This window comes from Motacilla alba, chromosome 4 (genome assembly GCF_015832195.1).
Source record: "Motacilla alba alba isolate MOTALB_02 chromosome 4, Motacilla_alba_V1.0_pri, whole genome shotgun sequence".
NCBI lineage: Eukaryota > Metazoa > Chordata > Aves > Passeriformes > Motacillidae > Motacilla > Motacilla alba.
In genome coordinates, this window is record NC_052019.1 from 63,518,772 (window position 1) to 63,538,347 (window position 19,576).

The window sequence follows — 19,576 nt, forward strand, 5'->3', positions numbered from 1 at the left end:
AGAGAAAAAGATTTGCTGCGCACAGACCCAGGATCAGGCACACATTCAATTCTCCAGCTCCTGACTGTCACAGCAAGGAGGTTTTGTACATTGAAGAACAGCATTTATTTATAATGAATAGAATTTTGCCTATCAAAAATAAATAACTCCAGTGCCTTTGAAAATTTTAACTCCAAACATCTCCATGCTTCCCAGAGGGACTCATGTCCCTAAGTGTCTAAATTACTTTTGTCATAGGATTGAAATTGATGGGACAAAAGGCATTTTGGAATTTTAAACCAGCATAGCACACTAATCTTAAAAATTACTCTAAAGTTTCAAGCAACCTTTCTGCTAGGTTTTTTGGTCTTCCTCATACTCCAATGGTAGGAACACAAAAAATGGTATCTCATAATTTAAAAAGAAAAATCTCCACAGATGGTATATGCACAGCACACATAAACACTGCCAAAATTGACCTAAATGAATAAATAGAGCAGCAGTCTGAGATAGCTAAGATACACAAGACTTCTATGCATTCCAGTCAGAACTGGCAAATACAGATTTTTACAGCCATTAGAGGAAAAGAAGCAGTTGAAATTCTGTATTTTGAAGACTAATTAAAAATATGATTTTCTTTCAAATAAAACTCACTATTTTTTTCTAACTTTTTCAATTACTTTCCTGCACTGTAGCTGGAAAGAGCTCTAGAGTTACCTAAGATAAAAGATATTATGTAAACACAAGGACGGGCACAAATTTTAATCAGTATTTTGTACAACGCTGGGTACTGTTAATTTTTTTCCAAGACCACAGTTACACAAACAGATTGAAGGAAATAGTATTTAATAGCTATCACCTGTGCTTTAAAATTAAAAGAACACATATTTCACTTTCTTATACTCATTATTTTCATAAAAAATGATTAAAATAATGTAATTTATAGGCTTTGTTGGGCTACAGCAAAGTTTTATTTGCACATTTATATATTCCTTTCCAATCTGGCTTTCTGAAGTATCCATTTCCTTTCTATTGCTGCAATAATGCTCTGTAAGTGTTCTTTCCCTTGAGCAGGAGCTGCAAGAGGAATACATTCCGAAGAAGAACGTGAACCAGTCGTGAATGTAAGATAAAAATACCTTTCAGAAGTTATGCAATAAACACTGAACAGTTGAATCATCAGAAGTGGTTTACTCAAGATCATAAAGAACCTACTATTATGAGTACATCAGAGTCTTGCTCTCCCTCAATTACATTCTAATTAGCACACACATTTAAGTTTTATTTCAGGTGTAGGAGGTTTCTTGGAAGATTTATTTACCTAACAGAGATGATGTATCTGAAGTGGCAAACTTGAGGTATGAGGAAATAAATCTCAGCATTTCAAATACAGCAAATATGGGACTGCTCTACTAGACTTTTTAGAAAAGAAAAAAAATTTCATTAGGTTTCTTTGCATTATTAGATGGTGGCCTTTCAACTCCTTCTTTTCTGCTGAGCAATTTTGCACGTGCAAAGCCATTCTCATCTGTGCAGAAATCAGAGCTGTGGCCTGTCCCAGGGATAAACCCCTGAATACAAGTCAGGAGTTTCACTGTGGCAGGATATCCACATAGTTTTAACTCTCATTTTGACCACAAAACTGTGCTATTCACAAAGGAACAACTCTCTGACTGTGCACATGTAACTTGTTTATTCATGCCAATAAAAATTTTTCAGAACAACTTCTTTTTAATCCAGCATGATGATGTTTTCTTCTTAGACCAAGAACTGCAATATGCACATGCAATTTACTGGAGCTAATTTCTTGGGTTTTACTTCTGCGCCTTTTTACTTCAAGTGGGTGCGAAAATCACAAATTGAATTAAAAAACCTATTAATGAAGGGATCAGACAGCTCACAAATTTATACTTGATCTGTATTAGCAATCACGTAGGCTAATTTTAAAAGCAAAAATGCAGGCAGGCCTCATTTTTTAAAATTAATCAAGTGTCCCATTCAAAAAAGCTGTTATTTATGTTTATGTAAATGGAAAACTATTATGTCCATCACAGCTGTGATAAAATGACCCAAATAATTTCCAGAAATGAGATATGAGATTTAACTAAACAAATAAAAAATGAAAGTAATGTCTTGTTTTGTTTTTTTTTTTTTGAAAGTTGTTTCAAGACAATGAAGACTTCTTGCTTAAAACATCTTCTCAAATATTTATGTCAAACATCAGCAGAAAATGTTGTGTTACAAATCCTGGCATACAGAATTGGGCCTTTATGATCCAACTAGATCAAAATACACAATAAATATTTACATGCACTTTTTTATTCCTTTGAAAAATAATCAAAGGATTGTGAGGCACTTCTTGTCCTGGTATAAATACAGGAACACTTTTCTCCTCTAGGTCATTTATTCTAATCTAATTCAGGAATGTGAATAATAACTATAAGTTAAAGTGTGTTTTGTGTCAGTTCTGTGGTAGATTATTTAAAATAAATGAAAGGTCCAATTAGTAAACATTGAACAGTTAAAAGGATTTTGAAAACTTTTACATTTCATTTATAAACCAACTTGAGTTGGATAGATGAAGTTGAGCAGGTGAAAAATATGCTGTAGAATGAAACCATCAGATTTCATGTGCACTTTTACAGAAACACAGGGACTTGCGCTAGGACCAAATCGTGTTCAGACCCTTCTGGCACCTCTGCTGCAAAGGGACCCAGTGGCAACCCATGCAAAGAAACACAGGCATGGGATGAAGCCAAAGCTATATTGGATGACAAATCCTCATCAAAATCCTCTGACTCTGCAAGTCCAGAACTATATGCACCTGTAAAAGGGAGTGCTGTTGTTTAGGAACTATGCCACACAAAACAGAATGTCCAAAGAAAGGGATTCTTTTCCCCTTTCCAATTCACCTTGCTTAGACACCAGCTCTTTGGGTAAGAGACCAGCTTTTTCATCCTCTGTGTCCTACCTAACATGATGAAATCCTGATTCATACATAAAATATGTTGATGGTGGTGGCAATACTTTCTATGATAATGATATCTTTTCATCAGTGAGGATGAAAACGCCTGAGTGTATGTAGAAAATGCTGCAGAGCTAACGAGGGGGCTACTTTAGAACACAATCATTATTCCAAAATGTCTCCCTGTATAAACACTGTTATTTAATGCAGGAAATCGTGCCCTTATGTAGTTTATTTTAACCTGCTTTCAAAGGATATTAAGCTTTGCCAAAGTAATTTTTTTAGAGCAAAATAAGCATTTTTACATAGAAAATTCTGGCGTTATGGCATTTTTTGACTGGTTTTGTATATTGAAAAAATCCTAACCTTTCATTAGGAAGAAAAATTAGTCTGTTGCTAAAGTCAGTATGAAACTTCAGGAAAGCTCTAAAGCATTACAAAATTACTGCCCATCCAGAGTAAACCAAAAATTATATCTAAAAAAAAAAAAGCTATTTCTTATTAATTACAGACCAAAATATTCCTGAGGTAGATTTAATGGTGCTGTTTTCTGCTATCATCCCAGGACCTTGTTCAAAGTACTAGAAATAGAGCAGAATCAGACTGATCAGGTGTTCATTGTGGAGATAGTCTCTTTTACATATCCTACAGAATCTGGTCCAACAGAGTTTGAATCTTGGATTAGGGGTTTTGGTAACTATAGTAATATTATTAATAAAAATAGTGGCTAATATAACCACCACTGAAATAAAACATTTGCTACAAATGGTTAGAATTGAAAACATAGGAATTCTTTAAAAGCTACATTTTATTTTTCCTCACCAGTATTATTTCACTTATTTAATTTTCTCCAGTCAAGTTCCAGATTTCTTTCATGTTTTATGAACATTCAAGTCATTATGAAAATTTCTTAACTGTCTGCAGAAATGCAGTGCTTAAACCACATGGATGAACAGCAAGTGTTAGTTGCACAGGAAGAAGAACATGTAAGTTCGGAGAATCCTGAAGTCACTTTATGAGGAAACTATTTTCAAAAATCCTACAATTTACTGATCCCATCATAACTTTATCATTTTTACTCATAGCAACTATATAAAACTTACAGAAATGAATATATTCTTCAAAATATATTATTTAATTATGTAGAAATCTACTTACATTACACTTCATTCAGAATATTGCAGAGAATATGTATGTTTATGTGGAAATTATTGTATGAGTAAATCCAATGGCTTAGACCAGCAAGGTGAAAATTTGATGATGGAACAAAAAGAAACTCTGTCAGGTATGAGATTTGTATACTTTTCTACATAACAATTCATAATAGAGCTGCTGTTTTCATTTAACCAAGCAGTGACCTAAACCTCCAACCGCAAGGAACCAAATACCCAAATTCCCACTATATTGAGCCTTCAGCTACAATCATGCTGCACAAGTTCAACAGGTTACTGCAATTTACGTCAAATTGGTATCATTTTATCAAATATGTGTGATCTATGTGTATTTTATCAAATGTGCATGGTGTACGATCAAATGTGGATGATCAGTTCACGACCCTGTTGCCCTGCAGCTGTTTCTCTGCCTTGCTGCTCTCTTGATGTTGAGCCCAGCAAACAAAAGCACACAGTTTACTTCCTCAGCTCTCATACAGCCTCCTTCACTTCCAGTCCCTATCACAGCTTGCCTACATTAATTAGTACTAAGCTTTTGATATGACTTTGCACAGAGTTATTTTCAATATTGCTGCTATGCCATGTGTTTCTATGGAATGAATAGACTGTCTAGAGGAACACAGTGACACGATCTGTGTAGGGGTTTTGTAGCACTTCTTTCAGTGTATTTTCAATTCAATTCCCTTTTTACAACCTGGTATTTTATTTCCTTCTTGCTGGCTTTGTGCATTGTGGGAAACTTCTCATGGAACTATTCCACGGTCTTTTTTTCTCAGGATGAATTCAAATTTCTCATGCTAATATGCATCACGTTCTTGATCTTTTTAAAGGTTCTGCACTGAATGTACGCATTGGAGGAATCCCAGAGCAGATACACACTCCTGTGGCACCATGAAAGCTCCACCTAGAGCTGCCAGCTAACCTCTGGAGCCATTGACTAAGGGCACAGCTCCAGGGAGTGAGCTCCTCAGCATTCCCTGCGTGCTGACAGGGCTCTGCAGCTTTCCCTTCCAGAGCCAAGTACCTGGGAAGCAGATGAGGTTTGCCCACACTTCACTGCACATCAGGGGTATGTGCTACTTGAGAGCCAGTGCACCCAAACCCCTCCACGACATCTGCAGACACTGCCCCCTTTTTTCTGATTGCTGTTTCTAGATAATTAATTTTTTTAAAACTCCATGGATTTCTGTGTAAACACTTGGGGGACTCTGCTTCTGCTGAAATGTTCCATTTATCCTCATGATTTTTTCCTCTTAGGCACAGAGTCTGGTAATGCTCTGCCCTATGACAACACTTGATTATTTTAGGAGCTTCTTCTACTGCACAGAAGCTGTGCTAAAGTGTTGTTTCTGACAGTTCAAACACACTCTATTGATTAATTCTCACTCTATCAAAATCCTAATAGATTGACAATCTTCCTGTATTACTTTCCTGCTCAGATGCAGCTGCCTTGTTCCCCAAACCCTTAAATTACAAATGTATGTCCTAGGCTGAGGCTTTTCATTGGTCTCTAATTAACAATCTTTTCTAGTACATTTTTAAGTGACAAACACAACTTCTGATATTCTTTGGTTACTAGCTCTTGTTAGAGGCCAAAAATTAAAGAAATACATAATCCACTGACTCCTTTCTATTTGTTTTAGTCATTTTTTTCAACAACATCCTTATCCATTTTTCACATACTTATTTAAAATGGTTACCTGGGATGGGTGCCTTCCTAGATATGTCTGTCTTTCTCTGTCCCTCCTTGGGTAAAAACAAATGCAAAGAAACAGTTTAGAATCTCTGCCACATCCTTGTTCTCACTGACTGCAGGTCAAGAGACTCACCAATTCTCCCCTTTCTTACCTCACCTGGTATCTTGAAATTGTCTATATTGTTTGCATGCCTTTGGCTATTTACTCTAAGGTGTCCCTTTTATGTTCACTAATTACCATCCTCAAAGTCACTAGCTAGAATTTCTGCTCTTTTCTGATAATTTGGTTTAGAATTTTTTTAAGACACTTTTTAAATTCAAATATTTTTTTCATTCTACAACACACTTTTTATTTTTTGCTACTTATTTTTCATATGGTCATTTTCAATCATGCTTCAACTTTTTATAGTGTTTTTGCTTAATATGAGGGTTCTGTTTCATACATTTTAATTATTTATTTTAAAAAGTCATTTTGCTGACAAACTGATTTTGACATGGCCTTCTGTGTTAAGAAGTTGAATTTAATTTTACTTTTAATTGCAATTACCCAGTGAATCAACTAAGACTCCTTCCTAAATCAACTTCCTCTTGTATACTTTTCTTACTTTATTCATTTAATACATTACTAATAATAAATTATTTACTCATTTCTACAACTAGTGCTCACTTTCTTTTTGCTGTTCCTGTTCTTTGCTATACAATTATAATCTGAAATACAAAAAAAATCCAACAAACAAACAAAAAATCCACAAAACAAAACCAAAAAACCCTCACCAAATAAGGGAAAATAAGCCAGAGAAGCATTACTCTTATTTTGTAGAAATTTTAGTTTTGAGCTTCAAGGAAAAAAAGCAAAACCAAATCTGGATTCTCATGTGTGGATTATGCAATAACACTCATTTATATTGGTTACATCTGATATTTTACTTCCAGTTGTTTATGCCCTTGTGCCAGGAAAGTACAAAATGTAGATCAATGTCTCTACGTAAAGACATTGTTCAACAAAACTACTTATGCTAGTCTAACAAAATTTGAAATTCCTAAACTATCAATAAAACAAGTATGTCATTGCTATTTGAAATTAAACTCCCAGGCCTGGAACAAATCAGAACAGAACTACCGTTGTGGTGTCACCAGATAACAATCACCATTGCAACATCCATACTGCATCAGAACCCGGCTGTGGTTAGACCATCTAAAGATGCTACCAAACTTGTTACAATAAAGTTAAAAATTTAACTGAGGTGACAGTGATGAAATTGATGCTGCTAGTTTGTGCCTTAGTGCTGAAGAATGTTTTGTAGAAATAAATGATGGAAGATCAGTTCAGGAAAGACTGAAAGTTGTTAGGCCGTATTGAAATTTCACACTGGTCCTTAAAATGTGACTGGATGATTGGCACATGACATTTTAGCCCAAAATAAGTAATTCAGGTACAAAATAAGCTGATTGTCTCAAAACAGGTTTTTAGGAAGGGCTTTCACAGGTCACAACTGGTAGCCAAATTTAAAGTCATCAGTAAAGTGAATCTAAACAGTAGTGTGGTAAAAAGATGTCTCCTAAATGAATGAAAATACCAGGACAGCCAATTTAGAAGGGAAAACTTGATGTCTGTGCTAAGAATGATCTGTACCAAAGATCTTCACATATCAGACTGCCAGCACACCACCCCTCAGAACAACTAAATGCTTTATGAAAATAAATAAATTAATACCATTCAAAGAGATTATTTTACTCCCAGTCTGCTGTCCTAAAAGACCTCTGTTGCTTTAAAAAAGGGTCAGTATTGCAGTGTTAATGTCTTTGGCTTATTTGGAGGAGATAAACATCATAAATTCTCGAAGTCAAGGAAATTACAGTCTCTAATAAAATACAGAATGCATCAAATAGAATGAAAAGACATATTAGATCAAAGTGCTATTCAAGGGTTCTACAGCTGGCTCAGACTCCAAAAGGATTTATGAAGTCCTTCTTGAGATCTATCACACTCTTTCATGCCACATAACCATAGTCAAAAGGTGACTAAAGAAAGGGGCAAGATTTTGGAATGAGACAGAAGGCACAGAAGAGCCTGACAAGAGTCAATAATACGTAGGCTGAAAGATGATCAGACCGAAGGCTCTTCCTCCTTCCAAACTATGTAAACAGCTACTTCCAAATAATATACTTACTGTTTATTCACAAGATACTTCTCAAATATAAAAAAAAGCTCCTGGGAGCTCTCTCAATTTAACTCTAGTCTTAGAAAACACTAGCCTGGCAACACCAACGTTTAAACCATCTACAGAAGAAAATTTTGGAAATAATCCAGCATCAGAGAACAAAACTGAGCAACTCCCCCACTAATATTAGCTGACACTTTTGTTGCTGACAATGATGTCACACTAAAAACAAGCAAGATCTTGTCTTTTTTAAAAAAGCACTGAACAATGCCTTCTTCACTGGTGCCTGAATCCAAGAGAAGCCATCTCCCCCCCATTCCTAAGATTGTGCTTATATTATTCCTAGCATGAAAAGCTAATTTTTGTTCCTGCAAAGGGAACGCTTCCGTAGAGCTTTTTGAACAGTACTTACTCAAATATGGTGGTTTGTAAGGCGCTCGTGTATTAGACAGCAGTCCATCGAACTCCTTCCTCTCCAGACTGTTGTGAAGGGCCTTCTCTTTGCCAAAGGTGGAGAAGGACCTTTCTGCCCCGGGCTGGGCTTCTGGTGTTTCAAACACTTCAGTGTCTGGAACGGAGTCCATGCCAGGTACGTGCAGATTGCTGCGGTAATCTGCAGCTTGGCGTCCATCGGATGGAACAAAGGAAGGCATCCAGCACCGATCTGAGTGGCCCAGTGCTTTACATTCCTCTGTGCAATTGGAGAAGAGATCCATGCCTGCAAGCATGAAAGAAAAAGAAACTACAGATATAAGCTTCAGCATCATGAACAGCTGCTGACAGATATGAAAGATTATGCCAAGGAAAGAGAAGCAGAAAGAGAAATGCCGTAAGAACTTCTTCCACTAGATTCTTCTCCTCAACAGCAACATAAAAAAAATCTAGCTGTCCAGTCTTCGGAAGTCAAAGATGCCCTGTAACACGCATAACTAAATGCCAGAATGTCTCACACACAGAAATACCACAAGAAGAAGAGTATCAGTGGTTCTGTCTCATAAAACAGCTTGCAGATCTCACTATTTAGAACCCATTCATACAAGGTCCGATTCTCCTTGTAGGTTGATGTTTGCGGTTCACTGGTTGAAAACACCTGCTTAAGAACATGCAGGAATTGTTTCTACATAAATGTGTCTCTGACCAAAGAAATTAAAAGTCTGGATTTAGAAATCACAGATTTCATTTATGAAATGAAACATTAATGAGTCCTATAAAAGAACTGTCTGTGCATACATCGGTATACAGATGGAGCCTATTGATATTAAAAGCAGATGTTACAAAGTAGGAATTGAGCTTTCAAGCGATCAGGAGAGCTTATTCAAACATTACATCACTCTTTCAGAGACAGTTTTCATTGCTGCTACAGCAGTCCTTGCTATTATCAAGCCATCCAAGAAACAGGACAGAACGCTATAATAAAATACTGCAATTAGCAGTACAAAGGCAACTGTAGTCCAGTGCAATGTGGCTGTGGATATGATCAAAAAAATTGTTAATGCTTCCCCTATATAAGCAAACAATTATCCATGCCAACACCAAACTGTTTGCTTACAAATCCTTTAATGCTATTAAGATCTCAAATGACAAGCTATGCTGCTTTTGACCACTTTCAGATCAGCCTTACAAAGGAATATTTTCTGGCTAAGAGTCACTAAGTCATTGGATTATACTTGAGAGGAATGGTATATGAAATCACACAGGGACAGAGTAAAATAAACACCAGCATCTCCAAGTTGGTTTGTCCTGTTTTTGGGTGGGATAGAGTTAATTTTCTTCCAAGTAGCTGGGACAGTGCTGTGTTTTGTATTTAATATGAGAACAATGCCAGTAACACATTAATGTTTTGGTAGTTACTCAGTAGTGCTCACACTAAATCAGGGACATTTCAGGGTCCCATGCTCTGCCAGTGAGGAAATGCACAAGAAGCTGAGAGGGAGCATGGCCAGGACAGCTGATGGGAGCTGGCCAAAGGGCTATTGCATCCCAGAGAGCATCATGCCCACTATATAAACTGGGAGGTGGCAGGGAGGGGCCAATCACTGCTCAGGGCTGGGCTGAGCATCAATCAGTGCCTGGTGAGCAAGTGTAGTGTGCATCATTTCTCTGTCTTCATTTTCATTCCTCTCTCTTTCTCCATTTTGTTATTATCCGTACTTCAATTATTAAGCTATTCTTATCTCGGCCCACAACTTCACTTTTTTCTGATTCTCCTTCCCATCCTAGGAGAATGAGCAAGCAACTATGTGGTGTTTAGCTGCTGTTTGGGTTAAACTAATACAATCTTTAACATCATACTAAAAAGCAGAACAGTAAAAAAAACCCTCCTTTTCTTGTATTTATAAAGAGAACTGAGCATCTTAGGTGTGTATCAAAACTGAACTAAATCTGTTATAAACATTGCATTTACAAGCACTTCATTAGAATTACAAAAAGATAACACTACTTGGAACAGAAACAGGAAAAAAATTTGAGCAGCTGTAATATAGACGAGAACACAGCCTTAAGCTGTGCCAGGGGAGCTTTGGGTTGGACATTAGGAGAAATTTCCTCACAGAAAGGGTGACCAGGCATCAGAAGAGGGAGGTGGCAGAGTCACTGTCCCTTGGAAGTGTTTAAAGAAAGACTCAAGGATGTGCCTTGAACTTTAAGGATGTGGCACTCAGTGCCATGGTCTAGTTGACAAGGTGGTGTTAGAGCACAGATTGGACTCAATGATTTCAAAGAACTTTTCCAACCCAGTTGATTCTTGTAATAAGATTCATGTAATGTAGCTCATTTACCAGGGTACACTGTAAAGAACTGGATTAGCTTGATCTCCAGTGTGAGGATTAGTATTCAGAATTCTACCACAGTTTTGAACTCTAATTTGAATTACATTAATAATATTTATGTAATATCTCATACTACAAAAAAAACCCAATCTCTTCAGAAAGAAACAATGATTATGAGCTATCAACAAGTGCTTGAGTAAGAAAGGCAATCATTTAGACAGAAAAAAAAAATCATGAGAAAATGAGAAATAAAAGGTTTTTGTCTCAGATTAATCTCACTTTATAATGACTTTTTAATTTTAAATTAAGCAATATACAATGCCAGGTCCAGTTTCGATTAGAAGCTTGCCTTGATAATTGGCATGCAGAAGCCTGAAAATAAATTTCTGATCAGTGAACTGTTGAAGAATGCAAATGTGAACTGAAGATATGCTTAGGGAATCAGATGAAGATCATCAGGCAAGGAGGAAAACAGTGCAAATATAAATACTGTAGTGGTAGTAGCTATCAAAGACTGATAAGAAATATTTAGATGCAGGCTTCCCAGAAAAAATTAGTATCTAACAATGTTTATAAACAGAGTGTGTGTGTATCTCATGTATTGAAATATCTGAAGAAAAATATATTTTTGCCTTTTCAAAGATTTAAGGGACAATGAACACAAAATAGTGATTTCAATTTGCAGACTTCTTGGCAAAGTTACATGTAAAACACAAATAACCCTACATTTAATAAGAAAATTATTACAGTTCCATTTTGCTGATAATGTATCAGTGACCATATTAATTCAACATTTCCTGAAAGACAGCAGGAGAAAGAAACTTAAGGGTAAATATTAAATTGTATTCTTTAGTCTATGGGGAGGAAAAGATTAGAAAAATATTGTTTTAAGTATATGCATTCAAATATATACCCTTTTCTTCCCTTCATGGATCTTTATTTCACCTGGAAAACTACCCTCCATTTTACTATTTTGTTCTCACATCAGCGGCTAAACAGCAAAATGTCTCTATCCAAATATTTTTTTTGTTCCCTTTTGAATACTGCTTATCCTACTGCAGTGAACTGAATAGTATTATGTAACAGCTTATTATAAAAGAGATGTTATAGCCACTATAAATCAGGATTCTTAATAAACAAAGTAATTAATGTAGGGGATATAAAATATGAGCCTGTACTGCAAACTTTTTCTCTCTTTGAGAGGAGAACTTGTAAAAAGAAAAAAAAAATTATGTACATTGGAATTTAAATATACCCTGCTGGAACACATAGCTAAATGTAAATGCTTGTTTAGAATGGGAACAAAATGTTCAGAGAGGCAAGGGTTAGGAATTGCTCCAGCCTGAAGCAGTCACAACAGTCCCTAAGAGTTTAACAGGTGCAGAACCAAGCCCTCGGGTTTAGTATTTTGACAGAAAAGAAATTCAAATTAGCAGCTTATTTTCAAAATCCCCAGGCAGCCATGCAATTTACACTGCTTGTGGTATGAATGCTGGCTATTCTTCCCCACCTTTTTCCTGTCGGTCATAGTATAGAATTTTCTGGCTCTAATTGAAAAACATTTAACACATGGTTGGGGAAAAGTAAGGGCTATTTGTTGCTTTCCAAGAAGGAAGGACATATCAGGGTAAAGAAGTGAGACATTCAGCACAGAACTCCTTCATACCCCAAGAATAATGTTCTTGATTTATAACGAAATATTCAGTAGTTTAACACTTCTATCTCATCTCCCTCATAAATCTGGGTTTTATATATATATACACACACATATATATATATATATATATATGATTCTCTATGATCCTTCTGAACTAAACTATCCATCATAATTACAAGTCCACATTAAGGAAAAATGTTTTGTATTTTTATTTTCCCCTTAGTTATGCTGTTAGACTTTACACATACAGACAAACTGAGATTTTTAAAGGTGACTCTGAATTAGGAATTTCAAATGTCCTATGTGGATACAAACAGACAGGCACTGAAATTCTGGCAGTGACCAGCACTGCACTATTCCAAATGCAGCATGCATAGAACAACTCATGGCAAAGGCCACCAGCTCACTCCTATTTTATGACCAAGGGGGCCAGTGAGCAATATCAGCTCTCCCACAAGCTTGACTTTTGCAGATTTTAAAGGAAAACAAATCCCTATCCCTCGCTCAAAAGCTGCCAAAAAAGTAGGAAAGGTATTAATTAATGTTTGATGTCTGAAGTACCTGAACTCAGGTGCTTTGAATCACATACTTGGCAGCACTGCATTTTGGAAGCGTGTTCCCAATTTGCTTCCTTTTCATATTTCAAAAGGAGAAAAATCAAAATTTCTCTGTGAGTTTTGATTGATTTGAAAGACTGTTTTGTCAAGGCAAAAAATTAGGCCTAAATTCATTTTTACATAATGGGTCCTTTCTCAAATTAATTAAGGGAGAAGAACCATATACCAAGAGCAACAAGTGAACTCTTTCATATGCATTACTCAGTAAAAGAGGTAACAAAAAATAGAAATACAAATTAAATGCTGACAAAGTATTTTCTTTAATACCATTATCAAGAGGTGTTTTTCCCCAATGTGTGGCTTTTTTTTTCCAGAACCTTGCCTTTTACTTGGAAATAAATGACATTTCTGTTTCTCCTGTGCTAGTTAGATGCAAGATAGACTTACATGATGGAGGGAACCAGACTTTCTGAGAGCTCCCATTCCCAGAATAAGTATCCATTTGGTTAGATTATCAATGAGCAAGTATCTCATTTCCCATGATTCATGTTTTGTATTGTTAAATAACGATAATGATGTTAACCTACTTGGTAGTTATCGACTTTAGAATTGGACTTCATGAAACAAAGTTATTATCACTCTTTCTTGCTAAGTAATTGGTGTGCTGCCTTGGATAAAACTGACTTCATCTGCATCAGAACACGAATAAAGACTCAAATATCTTGAATATTCAGCTCTTCCAAATCTCAGCTTCAAAGGCGTATCTGGACCACTGAGATGTGAGCATTATTAAGCATGCAGGCCAAGGAAGGAGAGGGAAAAAAAAACAACAACAGAAAAAATAGAAGTAGCACTTAGCTTCAGTCCAAGCACTTTTCTAAGCCATTTTCATGTTCACTCTGAGATAGACTTTTTGCCCAAGTGATCTTCAAAACAGGATTTCGCTGTCAGTCTGCATAGGCTCAGAAGAAATACTGGTTTTCTCTGTCCCTTTATCACTGAAATTCTTCTTCTGACTTCTCTTCTTCTCCTTATGGACACTGAAATATTGCAGCTCTTCTGCCATAATGAACCCTCTTGGCATTCAGCTAATCTGTACTGAAAAGGTGTGAGCCAGTGTTTCACCCTGTGCCTTTGCATTAAACCCTTACCAGTTCCCTTCATAAAATCCAACAGAAAAAGCCTGATTTCAGGTTTCAGCCAGTCACCAACGTAAACTGTCCAAAAAACAGATCAAAAAAGCTGATGCATTTTATAGGCTATACAAGGCAGTGCATCTACTTGGCTCCTCATCTTGGGCATTCCTCCCTGAAGTGCCTCTGAGATATTGTGCCAATTCCATGAAAAAAAAAAGCGTAATACTGTGAAGAACTCTGCTTGGGAAAGCCAAGTAGCTAGTGAGCAACCAGACGAAATAAATTGATGGCACGAGTCCAAATCTTACAGGACAGGTGTCTAATCATACAATTTAAATGTACACACATGCAGAGTATTAATTGGCACCCAAGCTGGCAGTTTCACAAGGGAGGCCAAGAAATTAATCAACCATGGGAAATAAACTAAGCTCATGCTTGAGAACTACTCCTACAGAACACAGCTGAAATACAGTGTGTTGGTAAGAGGTAGAAGTGTTGTGTGAGTTGTGTTTGTTCTATAACAAGTAGCAGCTTTCCTCTCAAACATTTTCAAAGGAGAGCACAGGTTCATTAGAACCTAGGGTTTGAGAAACCCCTCCTCTGTTTGCCAAAATCCTCCTGCACTTCTTCACCTTTGTAAAGTCCTTTTTTTTCAAAAAGCTCAGATTACTAACCCAGCCAATGAAATAACTATTCAAGCCACAAAAAATCTTGAGCATCTCACTCCTTGCCATTCCCTGCCAAAAGCAGATGACAGTACTTTAGTACTTCATCAGGTAAGGCAGGTAAGAATGAGGATAATTATGAAGCTTTCATGTGTTACTTTAACGGAGAAAAAAAAGAGTCCATTACATGCATTTCAACGCATTTAAAACATGATGGAATCACTTTTAAGAAAATATATTTTGTGAAAAGGTGAACTATGACCTAATTTCAAAACCCAAGAAAACATTCTACGACACGTAGAACAGCATAGTTCATATTTTTCACTAAATAACTGTGCAAGATAAAGATGTGGCAGCATGATGGATTTTCATCCTACGTGTTTTCCTTCCCAATTAACTGACCATGACACCACAGTTTGGATTGCAATGGAACACTACAGAATAGATACTTGTGTGCCACAGGACTGTTCAGTAGTGACAGAGGTCCTGTGCTGAACAGGAAGAAGACATTTTGCCAGCAGAACATACTGCTGACTAAAACTGGTGGGGAATGAGTTTTGTCTGCCAGTGTGAATTACCTAATAAATATTTTTAGATGCTTTTGAAAACAAATATGATGCTGCATAGCATCAGGTAACATCTTAGGGGGAAAAAAAACCAGCCCAAACTGCTGTCGTGTTATCTAACAGTGTGTTTTCCTTCAGTAATTTAGAAATAATTGATTATAGAGCATCACAATGACCACAGCAACTGAGAAGGCATTCCCTCTGTATTTCCTGTAGCCATTCGGGATCAAACAAGATTTATTCTCCTTTTATCCCCATAAAATTCATCTCCAAAAGCTCATAGTCAGAGTGAAGATTTATGTCAAAATATCTTGTCATCGCTGAGGTAAAAGGGCACATTCTTTGCATTAAGACAGCATGATTCAGCCAAAACTTACAGGAAAAGTAGATAATATGTGCAGAAGATTAAAGAAGTTTCTACAGAGACTTGTATTGAAATATTTATCTGGGACTAGCATTAAAAACATGGTGCATGCAAATTATTCTCAAATCTCAGTACCAATATATGAAATTGGTGTATTCTGAGTTTTCAGTTCAAACTACTAATTGTGAGTAGACCAAGCCTAATTTTCAGCTTTCATTACTGACTATGAGATCCTCACTGAAGATACTGAAGTTCATAAATCATATCATGTTCTCAAATAATTTCAAATCATTTAAGAATCTGATGTGATTTATGAAATTGTGAGTATTCTGAGTTTTCATTTCAAACTACTAATTGTGAGTAGATCAAACCTAATTGTCAGCTTTCACTACTGACTATGTGATCACCACTGAAGATACAGAAGTTCACAGGTCACATCCGATTCTTAAATGATTTACAAATTATTTAAAAGTACAGAATAGTTTTTCTCCACTATTTGATAAAATAGAAATTAAGAAGAATTTACCCCACTAAGGATCAATGCCAAATATGACAAGTATTTATAGTCTACTTTTAAAATGGAGGGAAAGCATAAAGAACAGAGGCACAACAATAACAGCACAGAATGCATCTAAAAGAAAATAGCTTTCAGTTGATGTGCAACTATATGATTATATTCCCACCATCAGTCAAATCCAGCCCCTTCTGCAGATGTTTATTCTTTTCTCTCCTGTTTGGTTATTATGGTTCATTATGTTGAGGGACTAAGCTGATTGAAATGTTCATGGAGATGACTGCTGCAGTAAAACACGTAAAAGAGGAAAAAAAAAAAGAGGAATGCAGGGAGGGCAGGAGGAGAGACAGCTTTTTATAACTCAGTAGCCCTGATTGCTGCATCAGAAACAGTGCAAAAGAAAGGGTGGGGGCAGGCTAAATACATGGCTTTTTCGAACAATAATAAATCATACGCCATATATAGGCCAAAAATGAAAGAGGCTCTGTGTTCAGATGTAAACTTCTGGCAAGACTTGGTTTGTTGTCAGGTTCCCAGACACAAAATAGACACTCTGTTCACTTAGCATGAAGCCCTGCAAGAAGCAGGGAGCTCCAGAGACTCTTGGCTCTTCTCAAGTCTCATTAGGTCTGCATATTAATGACTTGCAGCAATAGAAAGAGGCCCTGTGGCAGCCTCCTCTTCCCCTGGTGCCTGGGTTTCCCATCGTTAAGGGCACAGTGACTACAGCAGCAAGAAAATAGGGGACGTTAGCAGAGCAGACGGGTGAGGCAGCACTGCTGTGACAGCCCTGGGTCCCCTGCCCTGGTGTCTTCAAAGGTGGGGGTCGGGGGGAATCAAAAAAAGGAGAACTGACAGTGTTTTGTATGACACGGTTGTAGCAAATCTTTATACATGACAGAGCACAAAGGAAACAAGGGGAAAGGCAGCACTGTGTTGCGCAAAGATGTACCAGACCTGGGGAGGCTGTGGTAGGAAAGAAAGCCCAGCATTTGTAGCTAAAATGCAGTGCGAGGGTGAGTGTGAATTCTAATGCACAGGCTCTGAACAAATGTTCCTTTCAGAAGCAAACTGACAGTATGAGAACTAAGACAGCAAGCCCTACATATGGGCATAACACTGCAATGTGTGTATTTCCTAAGTGATTCATAGTCTTTTAAAGCCTTTCTTTCCTCTGTCACAAAAATGTATTTAGTAATACCTTATTAACATGGAGACCACTTGCACTATATAGTGCCTCAATTTGAATTAACAGACAATCCTCCAAAAATTTGAAGGTATTACACATTCAGAGCACCCGACGTGTCTCCACTGATCCCTTGCAAAAAAACCCCTCACAGTCTGGCTGTCATTCAATCACTGGGTTCATTCTTTCCCTTGGGAACTCCTTCACTTCTCATTGCTGTGCCAGCTGAAGTGCCTGCTAAACAGAATTGCTTAATGCTTTGAAAGTCTCTAAATTTGCCATAGGAGAAAATGTACTATAAAATGTACCAATAACTTTGTTTTAATGTGCAGGAAGTTTTACTACAGTGAATGATGCAGTATAACACACCAATTCCCATCCCCAACCAAATGAATAAAATAAATTCTGCCCCGTGACCAAAAGAGGTTCAAAATTGCCTCCTTGTCCAGGCAACTGTAGCAGCAAGTTCATGTAAACCCAGCCTCCCAAAAATAAATATGCTCACCTTATTTATGCCTCTCTTGTATTATATTCCTATAAGTAACTGTTCCTTCTAGTCTCCCTACTTAAAGATCCAATATTTCCATGCTCTTATCAGACTTACCAGAGGATTGACCTCGATTAGTGGCATCATGATCACTGTCTCCTTGCTCACTGTCTCCATGACCACTGTCCTTAGAGCTTACTATGTCTGCTTCCTGGAATGCAGAACTAGACACAGAAACATCTTTACATTAGAATAAACATGAAAGAGGAACTCATAAAACATTCTTCCGCCATCACATGGCCAAACACGGCGCTGCACTCCCCCCCACTCCTGCCTGCTGCACGGCTTCCACCGAGGTGCCCTGCCCACCGTGAACAAAATGAGGAATTTTCAGACCTTGCAAGGGCCAGCAAGGGTTATTACACCCCCTGGCTTTCATGTAGTCGGTAAAAGTAATTCGGTAGCGTTTCCTTAAGCTGGTTAGCTGAACTTTAGCTCAGTGAGACAATGTTTTCTGGGAGACCCTACAGAAGCACGTTATTAAGTATTTGAAGCACGTTTTAGACTAATACAAACCGAGATTTTGTTCTCTTTTCAGTCAGTTTGGAAACCAGTTTAGGAAAGCCGTAATTCAAACTTATATAGTGCATTTACATCCATTCGACTTCCCACTGCTTTACTACCCTGTTACATCTGTAGTAAATACACTTCTGCACAGCATTCAGACTTGCTAAAGCATGCATGAGGAAACCAAGGCTACAGAGCTCCTACCTGTTTACTCGTCGGGGTCTGTCAACTAGATAACTGAGCTCAGCACGCTGATGCTTTGTCTAGGAGAAAAGAAATTATTGGGAGATATTTTAACTCTTGGTATTTCTGTAACCAGCAGCAGAAAACATACAAGGGAGCAGCTCACCACAGTCACTATAAATGGCAAAGCTTAGCTGCAAGTAGGCCTGCAAAATCTGTTTCTAGAAATTAAGGGGGGAAAAAAAATCAGCTCTTAGTCACACAGATGGAAAGGCACAAGGGCTTTTTTCTGGAGTTTTTTGAGACAAGACTGACGTTTTCTCACAGTGCACACTGTTGAGCATCACAAGGACTCCCACAAAAAATTAGCATAACTATTTCTAGAGTTGTGGACTACTTAGATGGTACTGGTATTGCACCATAAGGAAAAAAAAAATACATTGAGATACCCTCAAGTCCTTAAAAAGGCAGCAGAAGCCAAGAGTTTTGTAGACATTTGAGGCAAGGTCAGTATTACAATTCAATATTAGAAATTTCACTGCAAAACCTAATGCCTTAGAACATACCATTCAAACTACCTTTGTCAGACTGGACAACACTCAGGTTTCAGTAGGGTAAAAGAGAATGTGAGGTTTCCACTACTGCACAGGCAGAGAGGTGCTGACAATATATATGAGCTAACCCAGCACAAAATGATTAATGGGGGAATAACATGGCATGGTAAATGCTTCAGTAAAAATTCTCTACACACCAGGTAACACAACATAGGCAAGATCGCAGGGGACATTAAGTCTCAGCACACAATTTTACAGAAACTCTTCCTTGCTGCTCTTTGCAAACTTTGGGGTTATAAAGAACTGTGCAGACAGAGTCAAGAGTCATTTACTAAACCCTAACTCACAAATTAATTAAAGCTCCTGCTAACTACAGTGATTGTCACAGTCCCAAGGGG

The 19,576-nt window shown here is 37.2% G+C and overlaps 1 protein-coding gene across 4 annotated transcripts in view; it reads right to left on the reverse strand.

Annotated features, from left to right (window-relative positions):
- Positions 1–19,576, reverse strand: part of PCDH10 (protocadherin 10) — a 38,058-nt gene that overhangs the window by 14,135 nt on the left and 4,347 nt on the right. For all 4 annotated transcript variants that reach the window (XM_038135843.1, XM_038135842.1, XM_038135841.1 and 1 more), the window contains exons 2-4: positions 18,646–18,704; positions 17,992–18,098; positions 8,387–8,692 (exon numbers count right to left, since the gene is read on the reverse strand). In XM_038135843.1, coding sequence (XP_037991771.1) covers positions 8,387–8,692; positions 17,992–18,098; positions 18,646–18,704 — 472 coding nt within the window. The remainder of the gene's footprint in view (positions 1–8,386; positions 8,693–17,991; positions 18,099–18,645; positions 18,705–19,576) is intronic.